Source organism: Pan paniscus, chromosome 18, assembly GCF_029289425.2.
Source record: "Pan paniscus chromosome 18, NHGRI_mPanPan1-v2.0_pri, whole genome shotgun sequence".
NCBI classification, from domain to species: domain Eukaryota; kingdom Metazoa; phylum Chordata; class Mammalia; order Primates; family Hominidae; genus Pan; species Pan paniscus.
In genome coordinates, this window is record NC_073267.2 from 82774725 (window position 1) to 82790761 (window position 16037).

General features: G+C 48.0%; 1 protein-coding gene across 1 annotated transcript in view; it reads right to left on the reverse strand.

Annotated features, from left to right (window-relative positions):
- CALB2 (calbindin 2) overlaps nt 1-16037 on the reverse strand; it is a 33082-nt gene that overhangs the window by 5894 nt on the left and 11151 nt on the right. Inside the window, exons 2-8 of the mRNA XM_003829487.4 lie at nt 13621-13697; nt 11013-11102; nt 8098-8178; nt 3099-3155; nt 2430-2507; nt 1847-1902; nt 1491-1530 (exon numbers count right to left, since the gene is read on the reverse strand). Of these exons, the coding sequence (XP_003829535.1) occupies nt 1491-1530; nt 1847-1902; nt 2430-2507; nt 3099-3155; nt 8098-8178; nt 11013-11102; nt 13621-13697 (479 nt within the window). The remainder of the gene's footprint in view (nt 1-1490; nt 1531-1846; nt 1903-2429; nt 2508-3098; nt 3156-8097; nt 8179-11012; nt 11103-13620; nt 13698-16037) is intronic.

Sequence of the window (16037 nt, forward strand, 5' to 3'; positions counted from 1 at the left end):
GCTGGTGTGTGTGTGGTGTGTATGGTATGTGTGGTGTGTGGTGTGTGTGGTGTTTGTGTTGTGTGGTGTGTATGGTGTGTGTAGGGTTATATGTGTTGTGTGTTGTATATATGTGTGGTGTGTTTGGTATGGTGTGTGTGGGTGGTATGTGTTTGGTGTGGTGTGATGTGTGTGTAGTGTGGTGTGTGTGTGGTTATGCGTTGTGTGTATGTGTGGTGTGTGTGTGATATGTGTGATGTGTGGTGTGTGTGTGATGTGTGTGGTGTGGTCTGCGTGTGGTATTTGTGTGGTGTGTGGGCATGTGGTGTGTGTGGCATGTGTGTTGTGTGTGTCATGTGTGTGGTATGTGTGATGTGTGGTGTGCATATGTGTGGTGTGGTGTGTGTGCGGTGTGTGTGGTGTGTTGTGTGTTGTGTGTTCTGTGTGTGGTATGTGTGGTGAGTGGTATGTATGATGTGTGGTGAGTGGTATGTATGATGTGTGGTGTGTGGGGTATGATGTGTGTGTGATGTGTGTATGATGTGTGTGTGGTGTCTGTGTGTGGTATTTGTGTGTTGTGTGTGTGTTGTGTGGTCTGTGTGGTGTGTGGTCTGTGTGTATGTGTTGTGTGTGGGTGTAGGGTGTGTGTCATGGTGTGTGTGTCCTGTGTGTATGTGATATGTGTATTTGGTGTGCATTGTGTGTGTGTTGTGTGTAGGGTGTTTGTGTGTGTTGTGTGGTATGTGTGTAATGTGTGTGGTGTGTATGTGGTGTGTGGCCTCTGGTGTGTGCATGAGGTGTTTGTGTATGTGTGTGGTGTGTGTGTGATGTGTATGTGTGTGTGGTCTGTGTGTTGTGTGGTCTGTGTGTTGTGTATGTGTGGTACATGGTCTGTGTGTGTGGTGTGTGTGTGGTGTGTGTGTTGTGTGTGTGGTGTGTATGTGGTGTGTGTGGTGTGTGGTCTGTGTGTGGTGTGTGTGTTGTGTGTGTGTGGTGTGTATGTGGTGTGTGTGGTGTGTGGTCTGTGTGTGTTGTGTGTGTGGTATGTGGTGTGTGTGGTGTGTGGTGTCTGTGTGGTGTGTGCGTGGGGTGTCTGTATACGTGTGTGGTGTGTGGTCTGTGTGTGTGGTATATGGTCTGTGTGTGTGGTGTGTGTGTGATGTGTGTGTGGTGTGTGGTCTTTGGTGTGTGATCTGTGTATGTGTGGTGTGTGCATGTGTGATGTGTGTGTTGTGTGTGTGGTGTGTGGTCTGTGGTGTGTGTGATGTCTCTGTGTATGTGTGTGGGGTGTGTGTGTGATATGTAGTGTGTGTGGTCTGCGTGTGTTGTGTATGTGGTGTGTGTGGTCTGTGTGTGTTTTGTGTGTGTGATCTGTGTGTGTTGTGTGTGTGGTGTGTTTTGTGTGTGTGTGGTGTGTGTGGGTGTGTGTAGTGGTGCGTTGGGGGAAGGAGGGTACAGGGCCAGGCTCAGAGGGATGAGGGAAGGGGGAAGGAAGGAAAGCAAAGTTTTACCTGAAATTTAAGCAGGAAGTTTTCCTGGACAGGCAAGAGTCTGGGGAGAAAATGTTAGAGCAGAGATGAGGAGACTGCACAGGCAAGGGCAAGCGGGAGAGGGGAAGGCAGAGGCGGTGCCTGCAGTTACAGAAATGATTTCCGAGCACTTCACACATAATAAGGAATCAGTGGGAAGTTCAAAAACGAGGGAGACAGACAAGGTGAGGTGTTGACGGTCACAATTCTATCTTGCTTTGTCTTGAGCTTCTTGACACCCGCACCTGTCACTTTCCCACCAATGGATCTCAGAGACAGATAACACAGGAATGACCTGTGGGAGCCAGTATCAGTGACCCCGGGGGTGAGGTGCTTACCGGGACATCTCTGAGAGGCCCAATTTGCCATCCCCGTTCAAGTCAAACATCCGTAGCTGTTGGGGACAGAAAGAGGTGCCTGGGTTATTTGCTGTGAATTTCTCTGACCTGACATCCCCTTTTACTGGAGAGGATGGGAAGGAGGACAGGTGACACGTGCTCATGCTTCCTCTGAGGTCCGTAGGGGCCAAGAACCAACATGGCCTAAATCAGTCACGGGGGTCCCCTGGGTGGACCACAGGGACTCGTTCATTGCTCATCTCTCCCCTCCTCAGGGACAGGGGCAGCTGGGCCACAGCAGGCCGGCACTAAAGGCCCACTCTCTCCAAGATCATCCTCTCCTAGAGCTGCAGAGGTTGCCATGGAGACAGACAATCACATTGGCCCACGAGTCAGCTCACCCCCAGGACTTCAAAGGGTATGTGAAGCCACGAAGTAGCATCCCTTTTTGCCAGCTGCCACTGTGAGTCACTTCCCCTGGGCCTGAAGAATCAGCAAACAAGAGACCCTGCACACCAGAGCCCCAGTGGCTTGGGGCGCAAGTCCTGCACCCTGGGGGAGAGGGACACTTCTGTTCACTCACTATGGTTTGGGTGTATTCCTGGAGCTTGGGCTCATCGTACGGCCGGTTCGCCTTCTTCAGCAGGTCTGACAGGAATCCCTGCAACACAAAAGGCCTCTTTAGTACTCCTGACTCGTGCATTCGGTCCCTCATTCATTTCCTTACTTGCTCATTCAGACAGTCTCTCAATGTGTGTGTGTGTGTTTTTCAGGTCTACCAATTCTATGACTCAGGGCCCTCATAATTCCTAACTCTTGGGGAGTGACTTTAAAGGCTGTACTAGCTGGTGGTGCAACCCTGCCTCACAGAATAGGTGCTAGAGATTGGCTCTGCCTCCTGGGAGCCCAGTATACGGAGCTAAGCAGTGCCTGGGGAATCACTGGGTGATAGCCAGAGGAATTTGGAGGTGGACCTAGGAGCCAGAGGCCAATCTTCTGGAATTGCCTGGAGGACGCCTGTCCCGAGCATGGAGGTGCAGAAGAGCTGGGTTTCATTGAAATCTATAGCCTGGCAGCTCTATGTTACTGATTTCCCCTGACTTCTCTAAACAAGTCCAACAATTCAGTGCCAGGTCTGAGTATTCCTAAGCAGCCCGCAAACTCATGCCCCTCATCCAACATCTCCTCCCTCCCCAGGCACCTTAAGCCTACCGCCACTCTGGCCTCACACCCTCCCCAAGGCCCATCCTACCTTGAGCTCATTGGCTTCGATGTAGCCACTCCTGTCTGTGTCGTACTTCCGCCAAGCCTGCAACAACGGGAATGTCAACCTCTTTGCAAAGACGTATCAAAATCTACCCACCTCCCTTCCATTCCCCTTTAATGGGCCACCCAGGGTCTTGATCTTCAAGAATATCGGAATGGGATGGAGACATGGAGATGATGTAGCCCAGACCCTTCAAGGTCACAGAGAAGGAAATGAAGGGAAGTATCTCGACGGTGATCTCATGAGCGCCTGGGCCAGAACCACGCAGCTAAGCTGTTTCCAAATTCTTGACCATAGAAAGTGGGATGTAATCAATGTTTGTTGCTTCAGGCTGCTAAGTTTTAGGGGCAGTTTATTATACAGCAATAAGTAACTCATCCAATGGTCCTGTATACAACTGCTCTGACTTCCCTGCCTTTTACCACATCATCTGGTGGAGAAGAGAGAAAGCCACAGGAGGGGCAGTGGTGCAGGGGAGGGGACTGCCCACATCTGGGGCAAAGATGCCCGGAGAACCATGTTCCGCTATATCTTTGCTCTATTTGGCACCACATAGTTCTAAGTTTTTTTTTCTTTTTTCTTTCTTTCCTTCCTTCCTTCCTTCTTTCCTTCCTTCCTTTTTCTTTCTTCCTTTCTTCCCTTCCTTCCTCTCTCTTTCTTTTTTCTTTCTTCCTCCCCCTCCCCCTCTCCTCCTCCTCCTGCTCCTCCTCCTCCTCCTCCTTCTTTTTTGAGACAGGGTCTCACTCTGTCACCCAGGCTGTGGTGCAGTGGCGTCCAAAGCTTACTGTAGCCTCTACCTCCCAAGCTCAAGTGATCCTCCCAGCTTAACCTCCCAAGTGCCTTGGACTACAGGCGTGCACCACCACACGCAACTAATTTTTTATTTTTTTGTAGAGATGGGGTCTCACTATGTTGCCCAGACTGATCTCCAAACTCCTGAGTTCAAGTGATCCTCCTACCTCAGCCTCCCATAGTGCTGGGATTACAGGCATGAGCCACCATGCCTGGCTCCTAGATTTTCTTTCAAGTTTTGTTCTCCTGACTTTTCTTTGCTTCTCCCCCAGCTCCAAACTACACACCTGAAGACCAGCAACACTTGATTTTCTGGGAGCCAGCAACCACTAATCCTTTTCCTACAGCTTATCCCCTGCCTCCCCCACTTCTCCACTGCATGTGCCCCTTTATTGTCAGGAGTGTTACAGTTTATGGACATTTAGAGTTTAGTTATATTTTACGGAAAATGTCTCTTCTTAAACACCAGCAAACAATGTTATGTAATTTTCATGGTGACAGGGCTCAGAAATTTTGGTCCTGATTTTTTTTTTTTTTTTTTTTTGTTACAAGACAGGAGCAAATCCCAAGAAAAGGGTAGATTTGTACTATATGCAACTCAGGTCGATGGTATTTGATTACAAGAGTGTCTTTTCTCTGCAGAAAAATGCCTTAGACTCTTTGAAATACTCCTTCCCATAGCCAGAAAGTCTGCCCTTGAAAAGGCACTAAAATATATGTGAGGATTTCCAAATATGACTTCACCAACAACTCGCAGGCACTTAGTGCATTACAGTTTAGTTTGTCTAAGTTGAGTCTTTACTGAGAAGAGGAAGACACCCCCTCCAAGTTGCCTAAAAGGGCAATAACCTGAAGGAACCCCAGTCCCTGCACAGAGCAAAGCACCAGCGGCTGCTTTCCCAAGCCATCTTGCCAGCGGGTCCACTTCCGACCATGCACCCCCCCCAGGATGCCAGCTCTGGGCTCCCCCACGTGCCTCCTCTCCCCATGCAGCACTTGTGCTCATCATCATCAGTGCATCCTTTCTCTTCTCATTCAAGGAAAAGAGTTCAAGAGACCTGGGCTTTGTGAAATCTCAAAGAAATCCCGAGGCATCACTAAAATTAGGAGTTGTTGTGCTGAGTGCTGGGATGGGAGCTACCTGAGAGCACAAGCCTTTCAGGGCTACTGAGGGACCATTTCAGGCTTCTGGCTGGTAAAAATGGAACAAATGGAACAGACCCCAGGAGGGGACAGTGGGACAGTACTGTGGGAGGGGGGGGTCCCAGAAACCTTGGCGGGCATGTCTCCTCTGCAGTTATGCTGGGACTTAGAAGGACAAATACATGTAAGAATATGAAATCCTGAGGCTGGGCATGGTGGCTCATGCCTGTAATCCCAGCACTTTGGGAGGCCAAGGTGGGCAGACCACCTGAGGTCGGGAGTTTGAGACCAGCCTGACCAGCATGGAGAAACCCCGTCTCTATTAAAAGTACAAAATTCACCGGAAGTGGTGGTGCCTGCCTGTAATCCGAGCTCGGCGGGAGGCTGAGGCAGGAGAATCGCTTGAACCCGGGAGGCGGAGGTTGCAGTGAGCTGAGATCGCGCCATTGCACTCCAGCCTGGGCAACGAGCGAAACTCCGTCTCAAAAAAAAAAAAGAAAAAGAAGGAAGGAAAGAAGAAAGAAAAGAAAGAAATCTGTCAGCTGCACAGAGAGAAGCCACTGATGATTTTGAGAAAGAGAAAAGGGTCCGGGGAGATGCTTTTAGCTCCTCTGTAAGCATCCCTGCCCCCCTACAAGCTGCCACCATCCCTGTTTCCAGACCAGAGGTGGAATAGAGGCCAATTTTTGGCTGTCTCTCTATCAGGAAAGGAGTCAGGCATGATGCTCCCTTTTCTATAGTTGGAAAACTTGATACAAAAGCAACACCCTGACAAGTTATAAGGATACGCAGAACTTTTTTTCTCCCAGGCAGGCTAGAGAAGGACTAAGAACAGAAGCTAGAATGTCAATTATCAGCTTGTGGAATCTTGCCATCTTGAAAAAAACTGGAGAAAAATCTTTTAAGGCACCATAAAATTAAATCCATCTCTGATGCTCCGGCAAGCTGTCACTTAAAAAATGACTGTTCCACCCTGAGAACTGGTTCTTTCTCACTGACTGTCTGCCCAGGAGGGGAGCTTGCTGCCACACAGGCTTCTGGGCCAGCTCTCCAGTTGTTACAGGCAGTGGATCACAGAGAGGGGATTACCGGTGGCTGGAAATGGATTTAACCCCAATGAATGGCAAAGAGAGTCACGTCGAAGGCCAGTTATTATTTATCAGAGCAGGCAGTTCGTGAGGTGGGTATGGGTTGAATTTCACTCTGAGGGATGCATATGCTGAATGGTTAGAGTGTGGAGTCCCAGAAAGAGAGCAAGAAATAATTGGTAGTTTGCTGGACATCAGGATTAGTAATATATTTGGTTGAACCACATAGAATTTCCACTTTTTGTAAGTAAAAAATCGTTAAATATCAGCAATTTCATATGGTTCAATTTATCAGATGAATATTACTCAAGAGACATGAATTTGAACATCATATTTTACATGAAGATCTCAAGGAAATTATATTGCCAAGAGGGGAATGCTAATTTTATTTATTTATTTATTTATTTATTTATTTATTTATTTATTTATTTATTTGACAGAGTCTTTGTCGCCCAGGCTGGAGTGCAGTGGCACGATCTTGGCTCACTGCAACCTCTGCCTGCCTGGTTCAAGCGATTCTCCTGCCTCAACCTCCTGAGTAGCTGGGATTACAGGCATGCACCACCATGCCCAGCTAATTTTTGCATCTGTAGTAAAGATGGGGTTTTTCCATGTTGCCCAGGCTGGCCTCGAACTCCTGACCTCAAGTGATCCACCTGCCTTGGCCTCCCAAAGTGCTGGGATTACAGGCATAAGGCACAGTGACCAGCCGGGAATGCTAATTTTAAAAAGGAAAACCGAAACCTTATCATAGTCAAAGATGAAACGTGGAAGATACCAAAAACTGGAATCCTCACTGGACTTTTGTAGCTATAGAATCGTACATAAGTCCATCCTTCTCTAGCCTGCTTCTTGGAACTCTGACTTCGAGAGACACAACATTATTATTGAGTGGCATGAGATCCTGGAGCCAAACTGAGTGGCACAGTTTTCTTTATTGCTTGATTTCTCAGAGCCTGTGATATGCAAATGACCACAACAAATCCCGAAATGAGAGATGCATGTACACAGTGTTTCCCAAGCGTACTTGACCCAAGCTTACTTCTCATCTTATTCCCTACATTTTAATGTGCATACACATCATCTGGGGATCTTGTTAAAATGGAGCTTCTGAGTCACTGGATCAGGGAGTCTGTCTACCTTTTTTTTGTTTTTGTTTTTAATTTGAGATAGGGTCTTGCTCTGTGGCCCGGCCTGGAGGGCAGTGGTGTGATCTTCAGCCTCAAATTCCTGATCTTCCTGCCTTAGCCTTCCTGAGAAGCTGGGACTACAGGCGTGCACCACCATATCCCACTAAGTTTTTTATCTTTTTTTTTTTTTTTTTTTTTTTAATTCCTGTTCACTATGGTAGCTTTTTATTTTTGTAGAGACAAGGTCTCACTGTGTTGCCCAGGCTGGTCTTGAAACCCTGGCCTCAAAAGATCCTCCCGCCTTAGCCTCCTTGAGTAGGGATTACAGGCCTTTCTCCCTTTCTTTCTTTTTTTGAGATGGAGTCTCTCTCTGTCACCCAAGCTGAGAGTGCAGTGGTGCTATCTCGGCTCACTGCAACCTCTGCCTCTCGAGTTCAAGTGATTCTCCTGCCTCAGCTTACCGAATAGCTGGGACTACAGGTGCCTGCCACCACGCCAGGCTAACTTTTTTGTATTTTGGTAGAGATGGGGTTTTGCCATGTTGGCCAGGCTGGTCTCGAACCCCTGACCTCAGGTGATCCGCCTGCCTCGGCCTCCCAAAGTGCTGGGGTTACAAGGCGTGAGCCACCACTCCTGGCCCCTTTCTCTTTTCTAACAGGCACCCAGGTGATACTGATGCTGCCAGTCCACGGACCACACTTTGAGTAGCAGAGCTCTAAGGGGTTTAGCATCTCCCAGGGACCATTACCAGGCAGGAGGGTGGGCCTGGCTCTGAACACAGGAGGAACGCAGGTCCCAGTGCTTAGAAAGAAGGTGGTGCCTTGGCCTCACCTCCATAAACTCGGCGCTGGAGCCCACGTGCTGCCTGAAGCACAGAAGGAAGTTCTCTTCGGTTGGCAGGATCTGTGCCAGCTGTGAAGATACAGAGAGCGACACTAACGTTATGGAGGGACTTGCCAGGGAGCAGAGCAGATTTTCCCCTAAGAAGGATGGAAAGGGCCAGTGGCGAGGCAGTGTGGGAATTGCGTTTTCTTCCTTCCTTGAGAACGGGTGCTGGCAGTCCTTCAAAGGGAAAGAAGGATGTTCAGAGAAGTGCTTTTGAGTCGTCCCAACCTTAAGGGATGAGCAATTGGAGGGGGATAAAGTGGTGCTGCTTTAAAATGCAAGCACCCAGACTCAAAAGAATACTTAATAGATGATTCCATGTATGTAAAATTCTGAAAAATGCAAACTAATCTAAGTAGATGGGTGGTTGCCTGGGGTAAGAGGGCCTGCACCAGGCTAGAGGAACCTTTTGGAGGGGGTAATAGAAAAGCTATATTTCCATTGGGGTGGCAATTTCATGGCCTAAAATCTAAACTCAAGGAATTTTACACTTCAAATGGATGCAGTTATTGCATGTAAATTGATACTGCAATAATTCAATTTTTGAAAAATGCAGGTACCCTCTTGCAGTAAGCACTGCTGGCTGCCCACCCAACCGCCCTTACCCCCTTTTTTGCTCCTGGAACTCTTGTGTCACAGGCCAATCCTGATGAGTCTACGTTGGTGAAGTGTGAGCCTCCCATTCTTCTTGCCAGTGATTGGCTTACAGGTAGGCACGTGACCCAGTTTTGCCCAATGCAATGTCGGGGAAGGGCTGCTGTGGGTACTTCTGGGAACATTTCCTTGCACTTAAAAGGGGTCCTTTCTGCAGCTAGACAGTGGTTGTATATGGATGTATGTGGATGTATGTAGTTGGATATGGTTGTATTTGGGTGCATGTGGTTGTATGTGGATGCATGTGGATGTTTGTGGGTGTATGTGGGTACATGTGGTTGCATGTAGATATATGGTTGTATGTGGGTGTGTGTGGTTGAATGTGGATGTATGTGGTTGTATGTGGGTGCATGTGGTTGCATGTGAATGTATGTGGTTGTATGTGGGTGTATGTGGCTGTATGTGGGCACATGTTGTATGTGGGTGCATGTGGATGGATGTGGGTACATGTGATTGGATGTGGATGTATGTGGGTGCATGTAGATGTACGTGGGTGTGTGTGGTTGAATGTGGATGCATGTGGTTGTATGTGGGTATATGTGGATGTATGTGGATGCATGTGGGTGTATGTGGATGTGATGCCTGGCGCTGTGGCAGCCATCTTGCTAGCCGCCTGAGGATGAAGGTATTTTGAGGGCAGAGAACAGAACCAAGAGAACTGCAGGGAGGCAGAGCGGGAGCCCTGGCTTCCACCTGGAACAAACCCTAACCCTGGCCTTTCTGTTAGAAGCCTCTCATGGTAAGCTATGGCCCTCAGGCCAAGTATGGCTCAGAAGTTGTTTGTAAAGTTTTATAAGACGTGGCCACACCCACTCATTGACATACCACCCGTGGCTGCTTTTGTGCTACAGTGGCAGAGCTGAAGAGCTGTGGCAGAGACTGGATGGCCCACAAACCCTAACACACTTACCTTAATCTGTATTTTTAGAGAAAAAGCCTGTCAACCCTTGGTTTAAGCCCCTTTGAATCAGCATGGGCATCTATAGTGGCCATTCTTGGTGCCTCTCCCTGCTCCTCTGTAACTAGGCTGTTGGCCATCCCTCAGCTGCTATGAAGTCAGACTGCTAACAGCTCAGCCCTGCCCCTGCACAAGAACTGCCCTCAGCCAGACCAGAGCTGCCCCGCTGGGGAAGTTCCACAGGTCCCCTCCTTGCCCAAAGAGGGGCAGCCTGCATCCACTGACTGATTGACACAGGAGTACAACAGACCAGCCCCCTTGCCTCAAGGTGGGACCCACTCTGTGGCACAGTCCACACTCCAGAGTCCCTATAAGCCTAGCCAAGGCGAGGCTCCAGTTGAGACCGCATCCTTGCACAGCACTATCCCCTGCCTTTTCCTGCTGTCCTTCTCTGGAGAGTTCTGCCTCAGTAAGCCACTTCCACTCAAATCTCTGTCTCAGGCACCCAACCTAAAGCAGCATCCCAACAATATACCCTGGGTGGAGCTGTGCCCTAATGCCTGTGCCGCCATCATCATTCTTATTTATTTATTTATATGGTTTGTAAAGATGGGGTCTTGTTATATTGCCCAGGCTGGTCTCAAACTCCTGACCTCAAGGGTCCTCCGCCTCAGCCTCCCAAAGTGCTGGGATTACAGGCATGGGCCACAGAGTCCGGCCAGCACTCTTGAGCCCTTGACTGTGGTCACTGATTACCAGAGGTGTTTGACATGCACCTGTATATGAGTATGTGTGAGTGTATGTGTGTATGTGTATATATGTGTGCATATATGAATGTATATATGTATACATGGATACGTGTAAATTATGTTATATGCAAATTATGTATGTTTATATATGTAAATTACTGATGTGAATCATGTATATATATGTGTAAATTATGTATATAACTTTTAAAAATTATGCCTTTGGATGGCTTTAGGTGGGGCATGGAGTCTCCTGTTCACCTGTGTTCAGCCTCCCTAGTGTCTTCAGCTGGCCTTGCCACTTGGTTACAATACCTGTTGGCCCCTGTGGGCATTTAAGGTCTCCACCCCTATCTTTGGTCATTGTTTGTCACTTCCTTCTTCCTTGGGTGACACACAAGAAAAGTCCCTGCTGTTCTCTTTGGTCAGCCCAAGTGCTGGGGGTGCAGGAGCTTTGAGGCCCCCACCTCACTCCAATCCTCAGCAGGATGCTCATGCCTGGGAGAGGCACAGGGACCCAGGGCCCCTCCCACACAGCTCTTTACCAGCGAGGCAGGGCTCACCTCTGCCATCTCGATTTTCCCATCTGAGTTTTTATCATACTTCTGCATGAACTCCTTCATCTTTTCTCCAAAGTTGTCACTCTTTGACATCTGTGGAAAGACAAAGGGGGCTGATTTTTGCTGCTGTATCTCATGTGAACCATGATCTCAGAGCAGGAAGCTTGGAAATCATTTGCATCCTGGGTAAGTGGGTGCAGAACCAAGTTGTGCTGATGCTCTGATTGATCAGAGCTGTGTTGTTTTCCTTTCCAGGTCCCCTTCAAATTAAGTCATCTCTTCTTCAAGGCTCAGTCATATAAATTTCAAAGGACACGTGGCCATGCTCCATACCAGGTAATCAAACATGCCCTGCTGCCTTTGAGATGGATTAAGCTACAACTCTATAGGAAGGGTTTGGACTTGTTCCCATCACTCAGATGTGAGAATTAAGGCCTCAACATTTTACTGAAGCAGGTTGTAATCAAACTGAACTTAATCCAGTGCCCCCTAATAGGTTCTAAGCACTTCATTACAGCAAGGTAGATTGCTCATTTTCTTCTTTAAAGACTACCTGGCAATTCCACAATATTTTCACTCTTGATTTTCATATCAGGAGGAACATGCGGAGGAGGTCATCATGTAGCCGAAGGGTAATTTAAACAGTCCACCCAATTATTCTGACTACTAGAAAGCAAAGAACTTAAAACATTCCTTCAAGCCCACAGCTGCCTATCTTAAATATAGACTTGAAGCTCTTGAACCTTCCCCTGATTTGAGATAGTGCTGATTAATTATTTGCATTAAGGAGCTCTTCCTTCTCCCTAATCAATGATGAGCCCACCTTGCATGGCTGATGTTTCTGCCTCACTCAGCTGATGACTTCCACATGAATTGTGTGCTCCCCAGGATTGGGCCAAGGGAAATCCTGCCACTTCTGAGAGTTTCCTGAATCCCTCTGATTGCTTTTTACTTTTGGAATTAGTATCAATTTGTCAATATTTATTTGTTTATCAGTATTTATTTATATTTACAAAGGTACATAGTCTGATCCCAGGCACTTGTCACAAATGTGGCCATCTTATTTAAGTTGTACAGTAGCTCCTGTGAAGTTAGTAGCCCTTCCATTTGACACACTAATGGAGGCCGAGATGACTTCTCTAGAGGGCACCCAGTAAGTAAAGCCAGAATTTGAACTGATGGCTTTTGCTTTCAAGGCCAATATTCTTTCTACCATATAACAGCTGCTCTGAGAACCAGTCCTGGATGGCATCAGTTGGGATTGTTGACAGACTTGAAAATTACCCGGATGACATCTGAGGAAGGGAATGACTAAGAGAAGGATTCTAGATGCAAAGCACTTCATAAAAACACATTTCTCCGACTAGCCCATGATCCCAGAGTCAGTCCTGAAGCCCATGCTTTCTGTGATCCAGGCTTCATTATCCTAGGAATTGATGGGAGAACTGTTGATAAACAAACCCATGAATCGCCTCCAACCCTTTAAGCCCATCACTTTGACCTCCTCATTGGGGCGCTCTGCCAAGCTTTGAACCAGGAGCTCACCGGTGGATTTGTGACTCATCTCCCAAATGCTCCCTGAAGAGCTGCAAATAAACAGTGGATTGGCCAACAGACACGCAGCAGGGGAGAGTAGAGACGCCTCCAGAGGACCCGAGGGAGATGATGGGAGGGTGTGAGGCTGACTCCATGTACTCCAGAACCAGACACGGGAATCACAGCAGACTAGTTCCAATCACCTGAGCTTTGCAGTATTTCAAATACCTCCCCCAAAAGGCTTTAGCAAACTCAGTAGTGCCATGTTGGCACCAGGGAAAGCAACACTCCTGTCACTAAGGGGCTGGGATGTGATCTGGAGTCACTTTGGGCAGGCTCAGAAGGTCGTGACACCACCACAAATGAGGCCAGCCAGTGCCGTCTGGTTCAGATACTGGCTGAGAGCAATCCTCAATTTTCCTCTAGTTCCTTGCTGGGGATTCTAGCCCGTGTTGCTCTAGAACAGTGGTTCTCTTCTGAGGACGATTCTGCCCCCAGTCTCCCACCAAGGGGACATTTGGCAATGTTTGGAGACATTTTTGATTGTCACAGCTTGAAGGAGGATGATAGTGGCATCTCATGGGTAGATCCAGGGATGCTGCTAAACTCCTACAACGCACAGGGCAGCCCCTACAACAAATTATTCAGCTTCAAATGCCAACAGTGCTGAGGCTGAGAAACTCTGGTCTAGAATCAGGGCACTTGAAACCTCCTGGGCATCCAATCTGGAATCATGACCCCTAAGCACCTTAGGGAAGCTATGGACTCTGTCCCTAGGGAAAAAAAAATACTACATATATATTAATATACGCATACGCAGACAAAGCTTTGCAGCTTTGCAGGAGGGTTCATCAACCCCTGGTGTCCACTCATGAATACCCCTCAATCCCAGACACCCAAGGATATTGAGATAGGGTACTCTTAGGGGACAGTCTATTTTTTATCCTTATAAATAAAATGCTGTGTCAAGACCAGCGATATGAGGCCTGCTTATGGCATACATAACTGGGACACAGCATGCTGAAAGGCATAGGTCAGGAAAATCCCAAACAATCGGAGACAGGGCTGGGCTTACCATGCCAGAGCCTTTTCTTGCCTTCTCCAGCTCTTGGAAAAAGTTTTCTAGCTCTTTACCTTCAATATACCCATTTCCTGTAAAAAGAGAGAGAAAAAATCAATCTCAGCACTAAATAGTAAGGGGGGCACGGGGTGGGCATGTTGGGGGCTTCGTGGAGAATGTCTTCTCCCAGCTGGCCAACAGGCAGGTGTCTAGGCCAGTGGAGCTAGGGGTGTGGGTCCAGCCCTCAGGGCATTTGCACCTAGAGATCCAAGATGAACAACATACATTCAGCAGCTAGAAAATACTGGGAGGAACTAGCACAGGGTCCGAGAGGACAGAGGAGAGCAGAAGTTGGCAGCTTCCGAATCTGTCGTTAATGTCTGGGCAAGCACGAGGTGGCAGAGGTGTGACAGGTCATCAGCAAGTGGCGGGACCTGGTCAGAGGCAGAACTGGGGTCCCTGGAGTTCAGAAGGTGTAGCGGGTTGGAGTGCTCCCCCAGAATGGGACCTTATTTGGAAACAGGGTCATTGCAGATGTCATTAGTTAAGATGAGTCATACTGGATTGGGGTGGGCCCTAAATCCAGTGGTCAGTGTCCTTGTAAGAAGGCCTCGTGGAGACACAGAGACCCAGGAAGAAGACCATGTGAAGATGGAGGCAGAGGCCAGTGTGATGTGTGTACAAGCCAAGGAACGCTGTGGGCTGCCAGCAACCACTAGAAGCCAGGAGGGAGGCAGGGAGCAGATTCACCCTCAGAGCTCTAGCAGAGCCTGCCGACACATTTATTTCACACTTCTAGCCTCTAGAAATGTGAGAGAATACATTTCTGTTGTGTTAAGTCACCCAGTTTGTAGTGCCTTGCTATAACAGTCCTAGGAAACAAAAACAGAAGGGCCCAGAAAAGAGAGAACCACAGGGCATCTGTCCTATGGGATGTCACCTCCCACCCCCTGCCCTACCTGAGACTTGGTCACAGGGATCAAGGGTAGGAGAGGCATCCCACCTGGTAATGAAGAGAGGAGGCTCTGAGGCCTGTGGATGCAGATTTAAAGCCTGGTTCTGCTGTGCTTACCAATAGTGTGACTTTGAGACAGTTATTGAACCCATCTCATCTGCAAAGTGGGTTATTATAATTAAACAGGATTTTGAATGGAAAGCCCATCCTCTAGTCATTATGAGTGCAGCATAAATGTTGTTACTGAGTTCCATTACCAGAACCCGTGCCTAAGGTGGGAATGAATCTGTGGGAAAAGTGCAGTGATCAGAACCAGGTCCCGAGGTCACAGCCTCACTTGCGAGATCACATAAGTAGTGAGAGGTCTTTTAGGCTCTCATGCCTTGAGCCCGGATGGTCTAGAGACCAGGACTGAGCTGAATGCATGGTCAAGGTCACTGGTCAGTGCTGTGATGGGGAAGGAGGCATTTGTGGGTGGGAAATCAGGCAGGGCTCAGGCCGTGCCTCCTAGACTTTGCTGTGGCAAAGAATCTCCTGGGGATTTTTCCTTTTTTTTGAGACAGGGTCTTGCTCTGTTGCCCAGGCTAGAGTTCAGCACTATTCATAAGTGTGATCATAACATACTACCGCCCCAAACTCCTGGGCTCAAGTGATCCTCCTGCCTCAGCCTCCCAAGTAGCTGGGACTACAGGTACCTGGCCCCCAGGGATCTTAAAAAAAAAATGGATAGCTGGCCCCCACCTCTAGATTTTCTGATGCAATTTGTTTGGGGTGTGAACTAAGCACCATGATTTTTTTTTTTTTAACACTCCCAGGTGATTTCCTGTGCAGCAAAGTTTGAAAACCACTGACCTAACATCAAGTTCCAAATTTGATCTAAAGCCCTTGAGCAAGATTCCCATAGAGGAGATTCAACTCGAATGGGAAGGGAGGTGGTAGCTTTCACCAAGGGCAAATGGAATTACAAACGCAACAGAGAAAATAAAGGAGCATTTACCCCAGCCTCTGTGAGGGGTTGTGGGGGGAGGCTTTTCCCAGCCTCTCCTCCTAGGGCCCCCTGAGAATTTAAATTCTGAATAAACTTAGAGGCACTCTCGAGTGAAGAATATGCCACAATAAATATTGTATGGCAAGAATCACATGAGATAAATTATGTATTTTTGTCTGCAGGGAAAAGACATGATTGCAATGGGCTCGCAGAGTGAGATTTGAGTTCCCTTTTATCCTAGGATGGGGTGGTTATCTTCCTTCTAGGATGTTTGTAAAGCTTCTTAGGAGAACTGGAATTTCAGAAGAGTGTGGTTCCTGTGAGGCCGGCTAAAGTAGGGGAGTGAGGGAGAGGGAGATGGGCTTTCTAGGCAAAAAGACATCGTCTAGTTGATGATGCTCTGAGTTGGAAGAATGAGTAATTTTTCTCTTCCTGGTTACTCCCTGCAGCGATCTGGCTATTCTCCTATCGCTGAGGTGCAATTTCTTC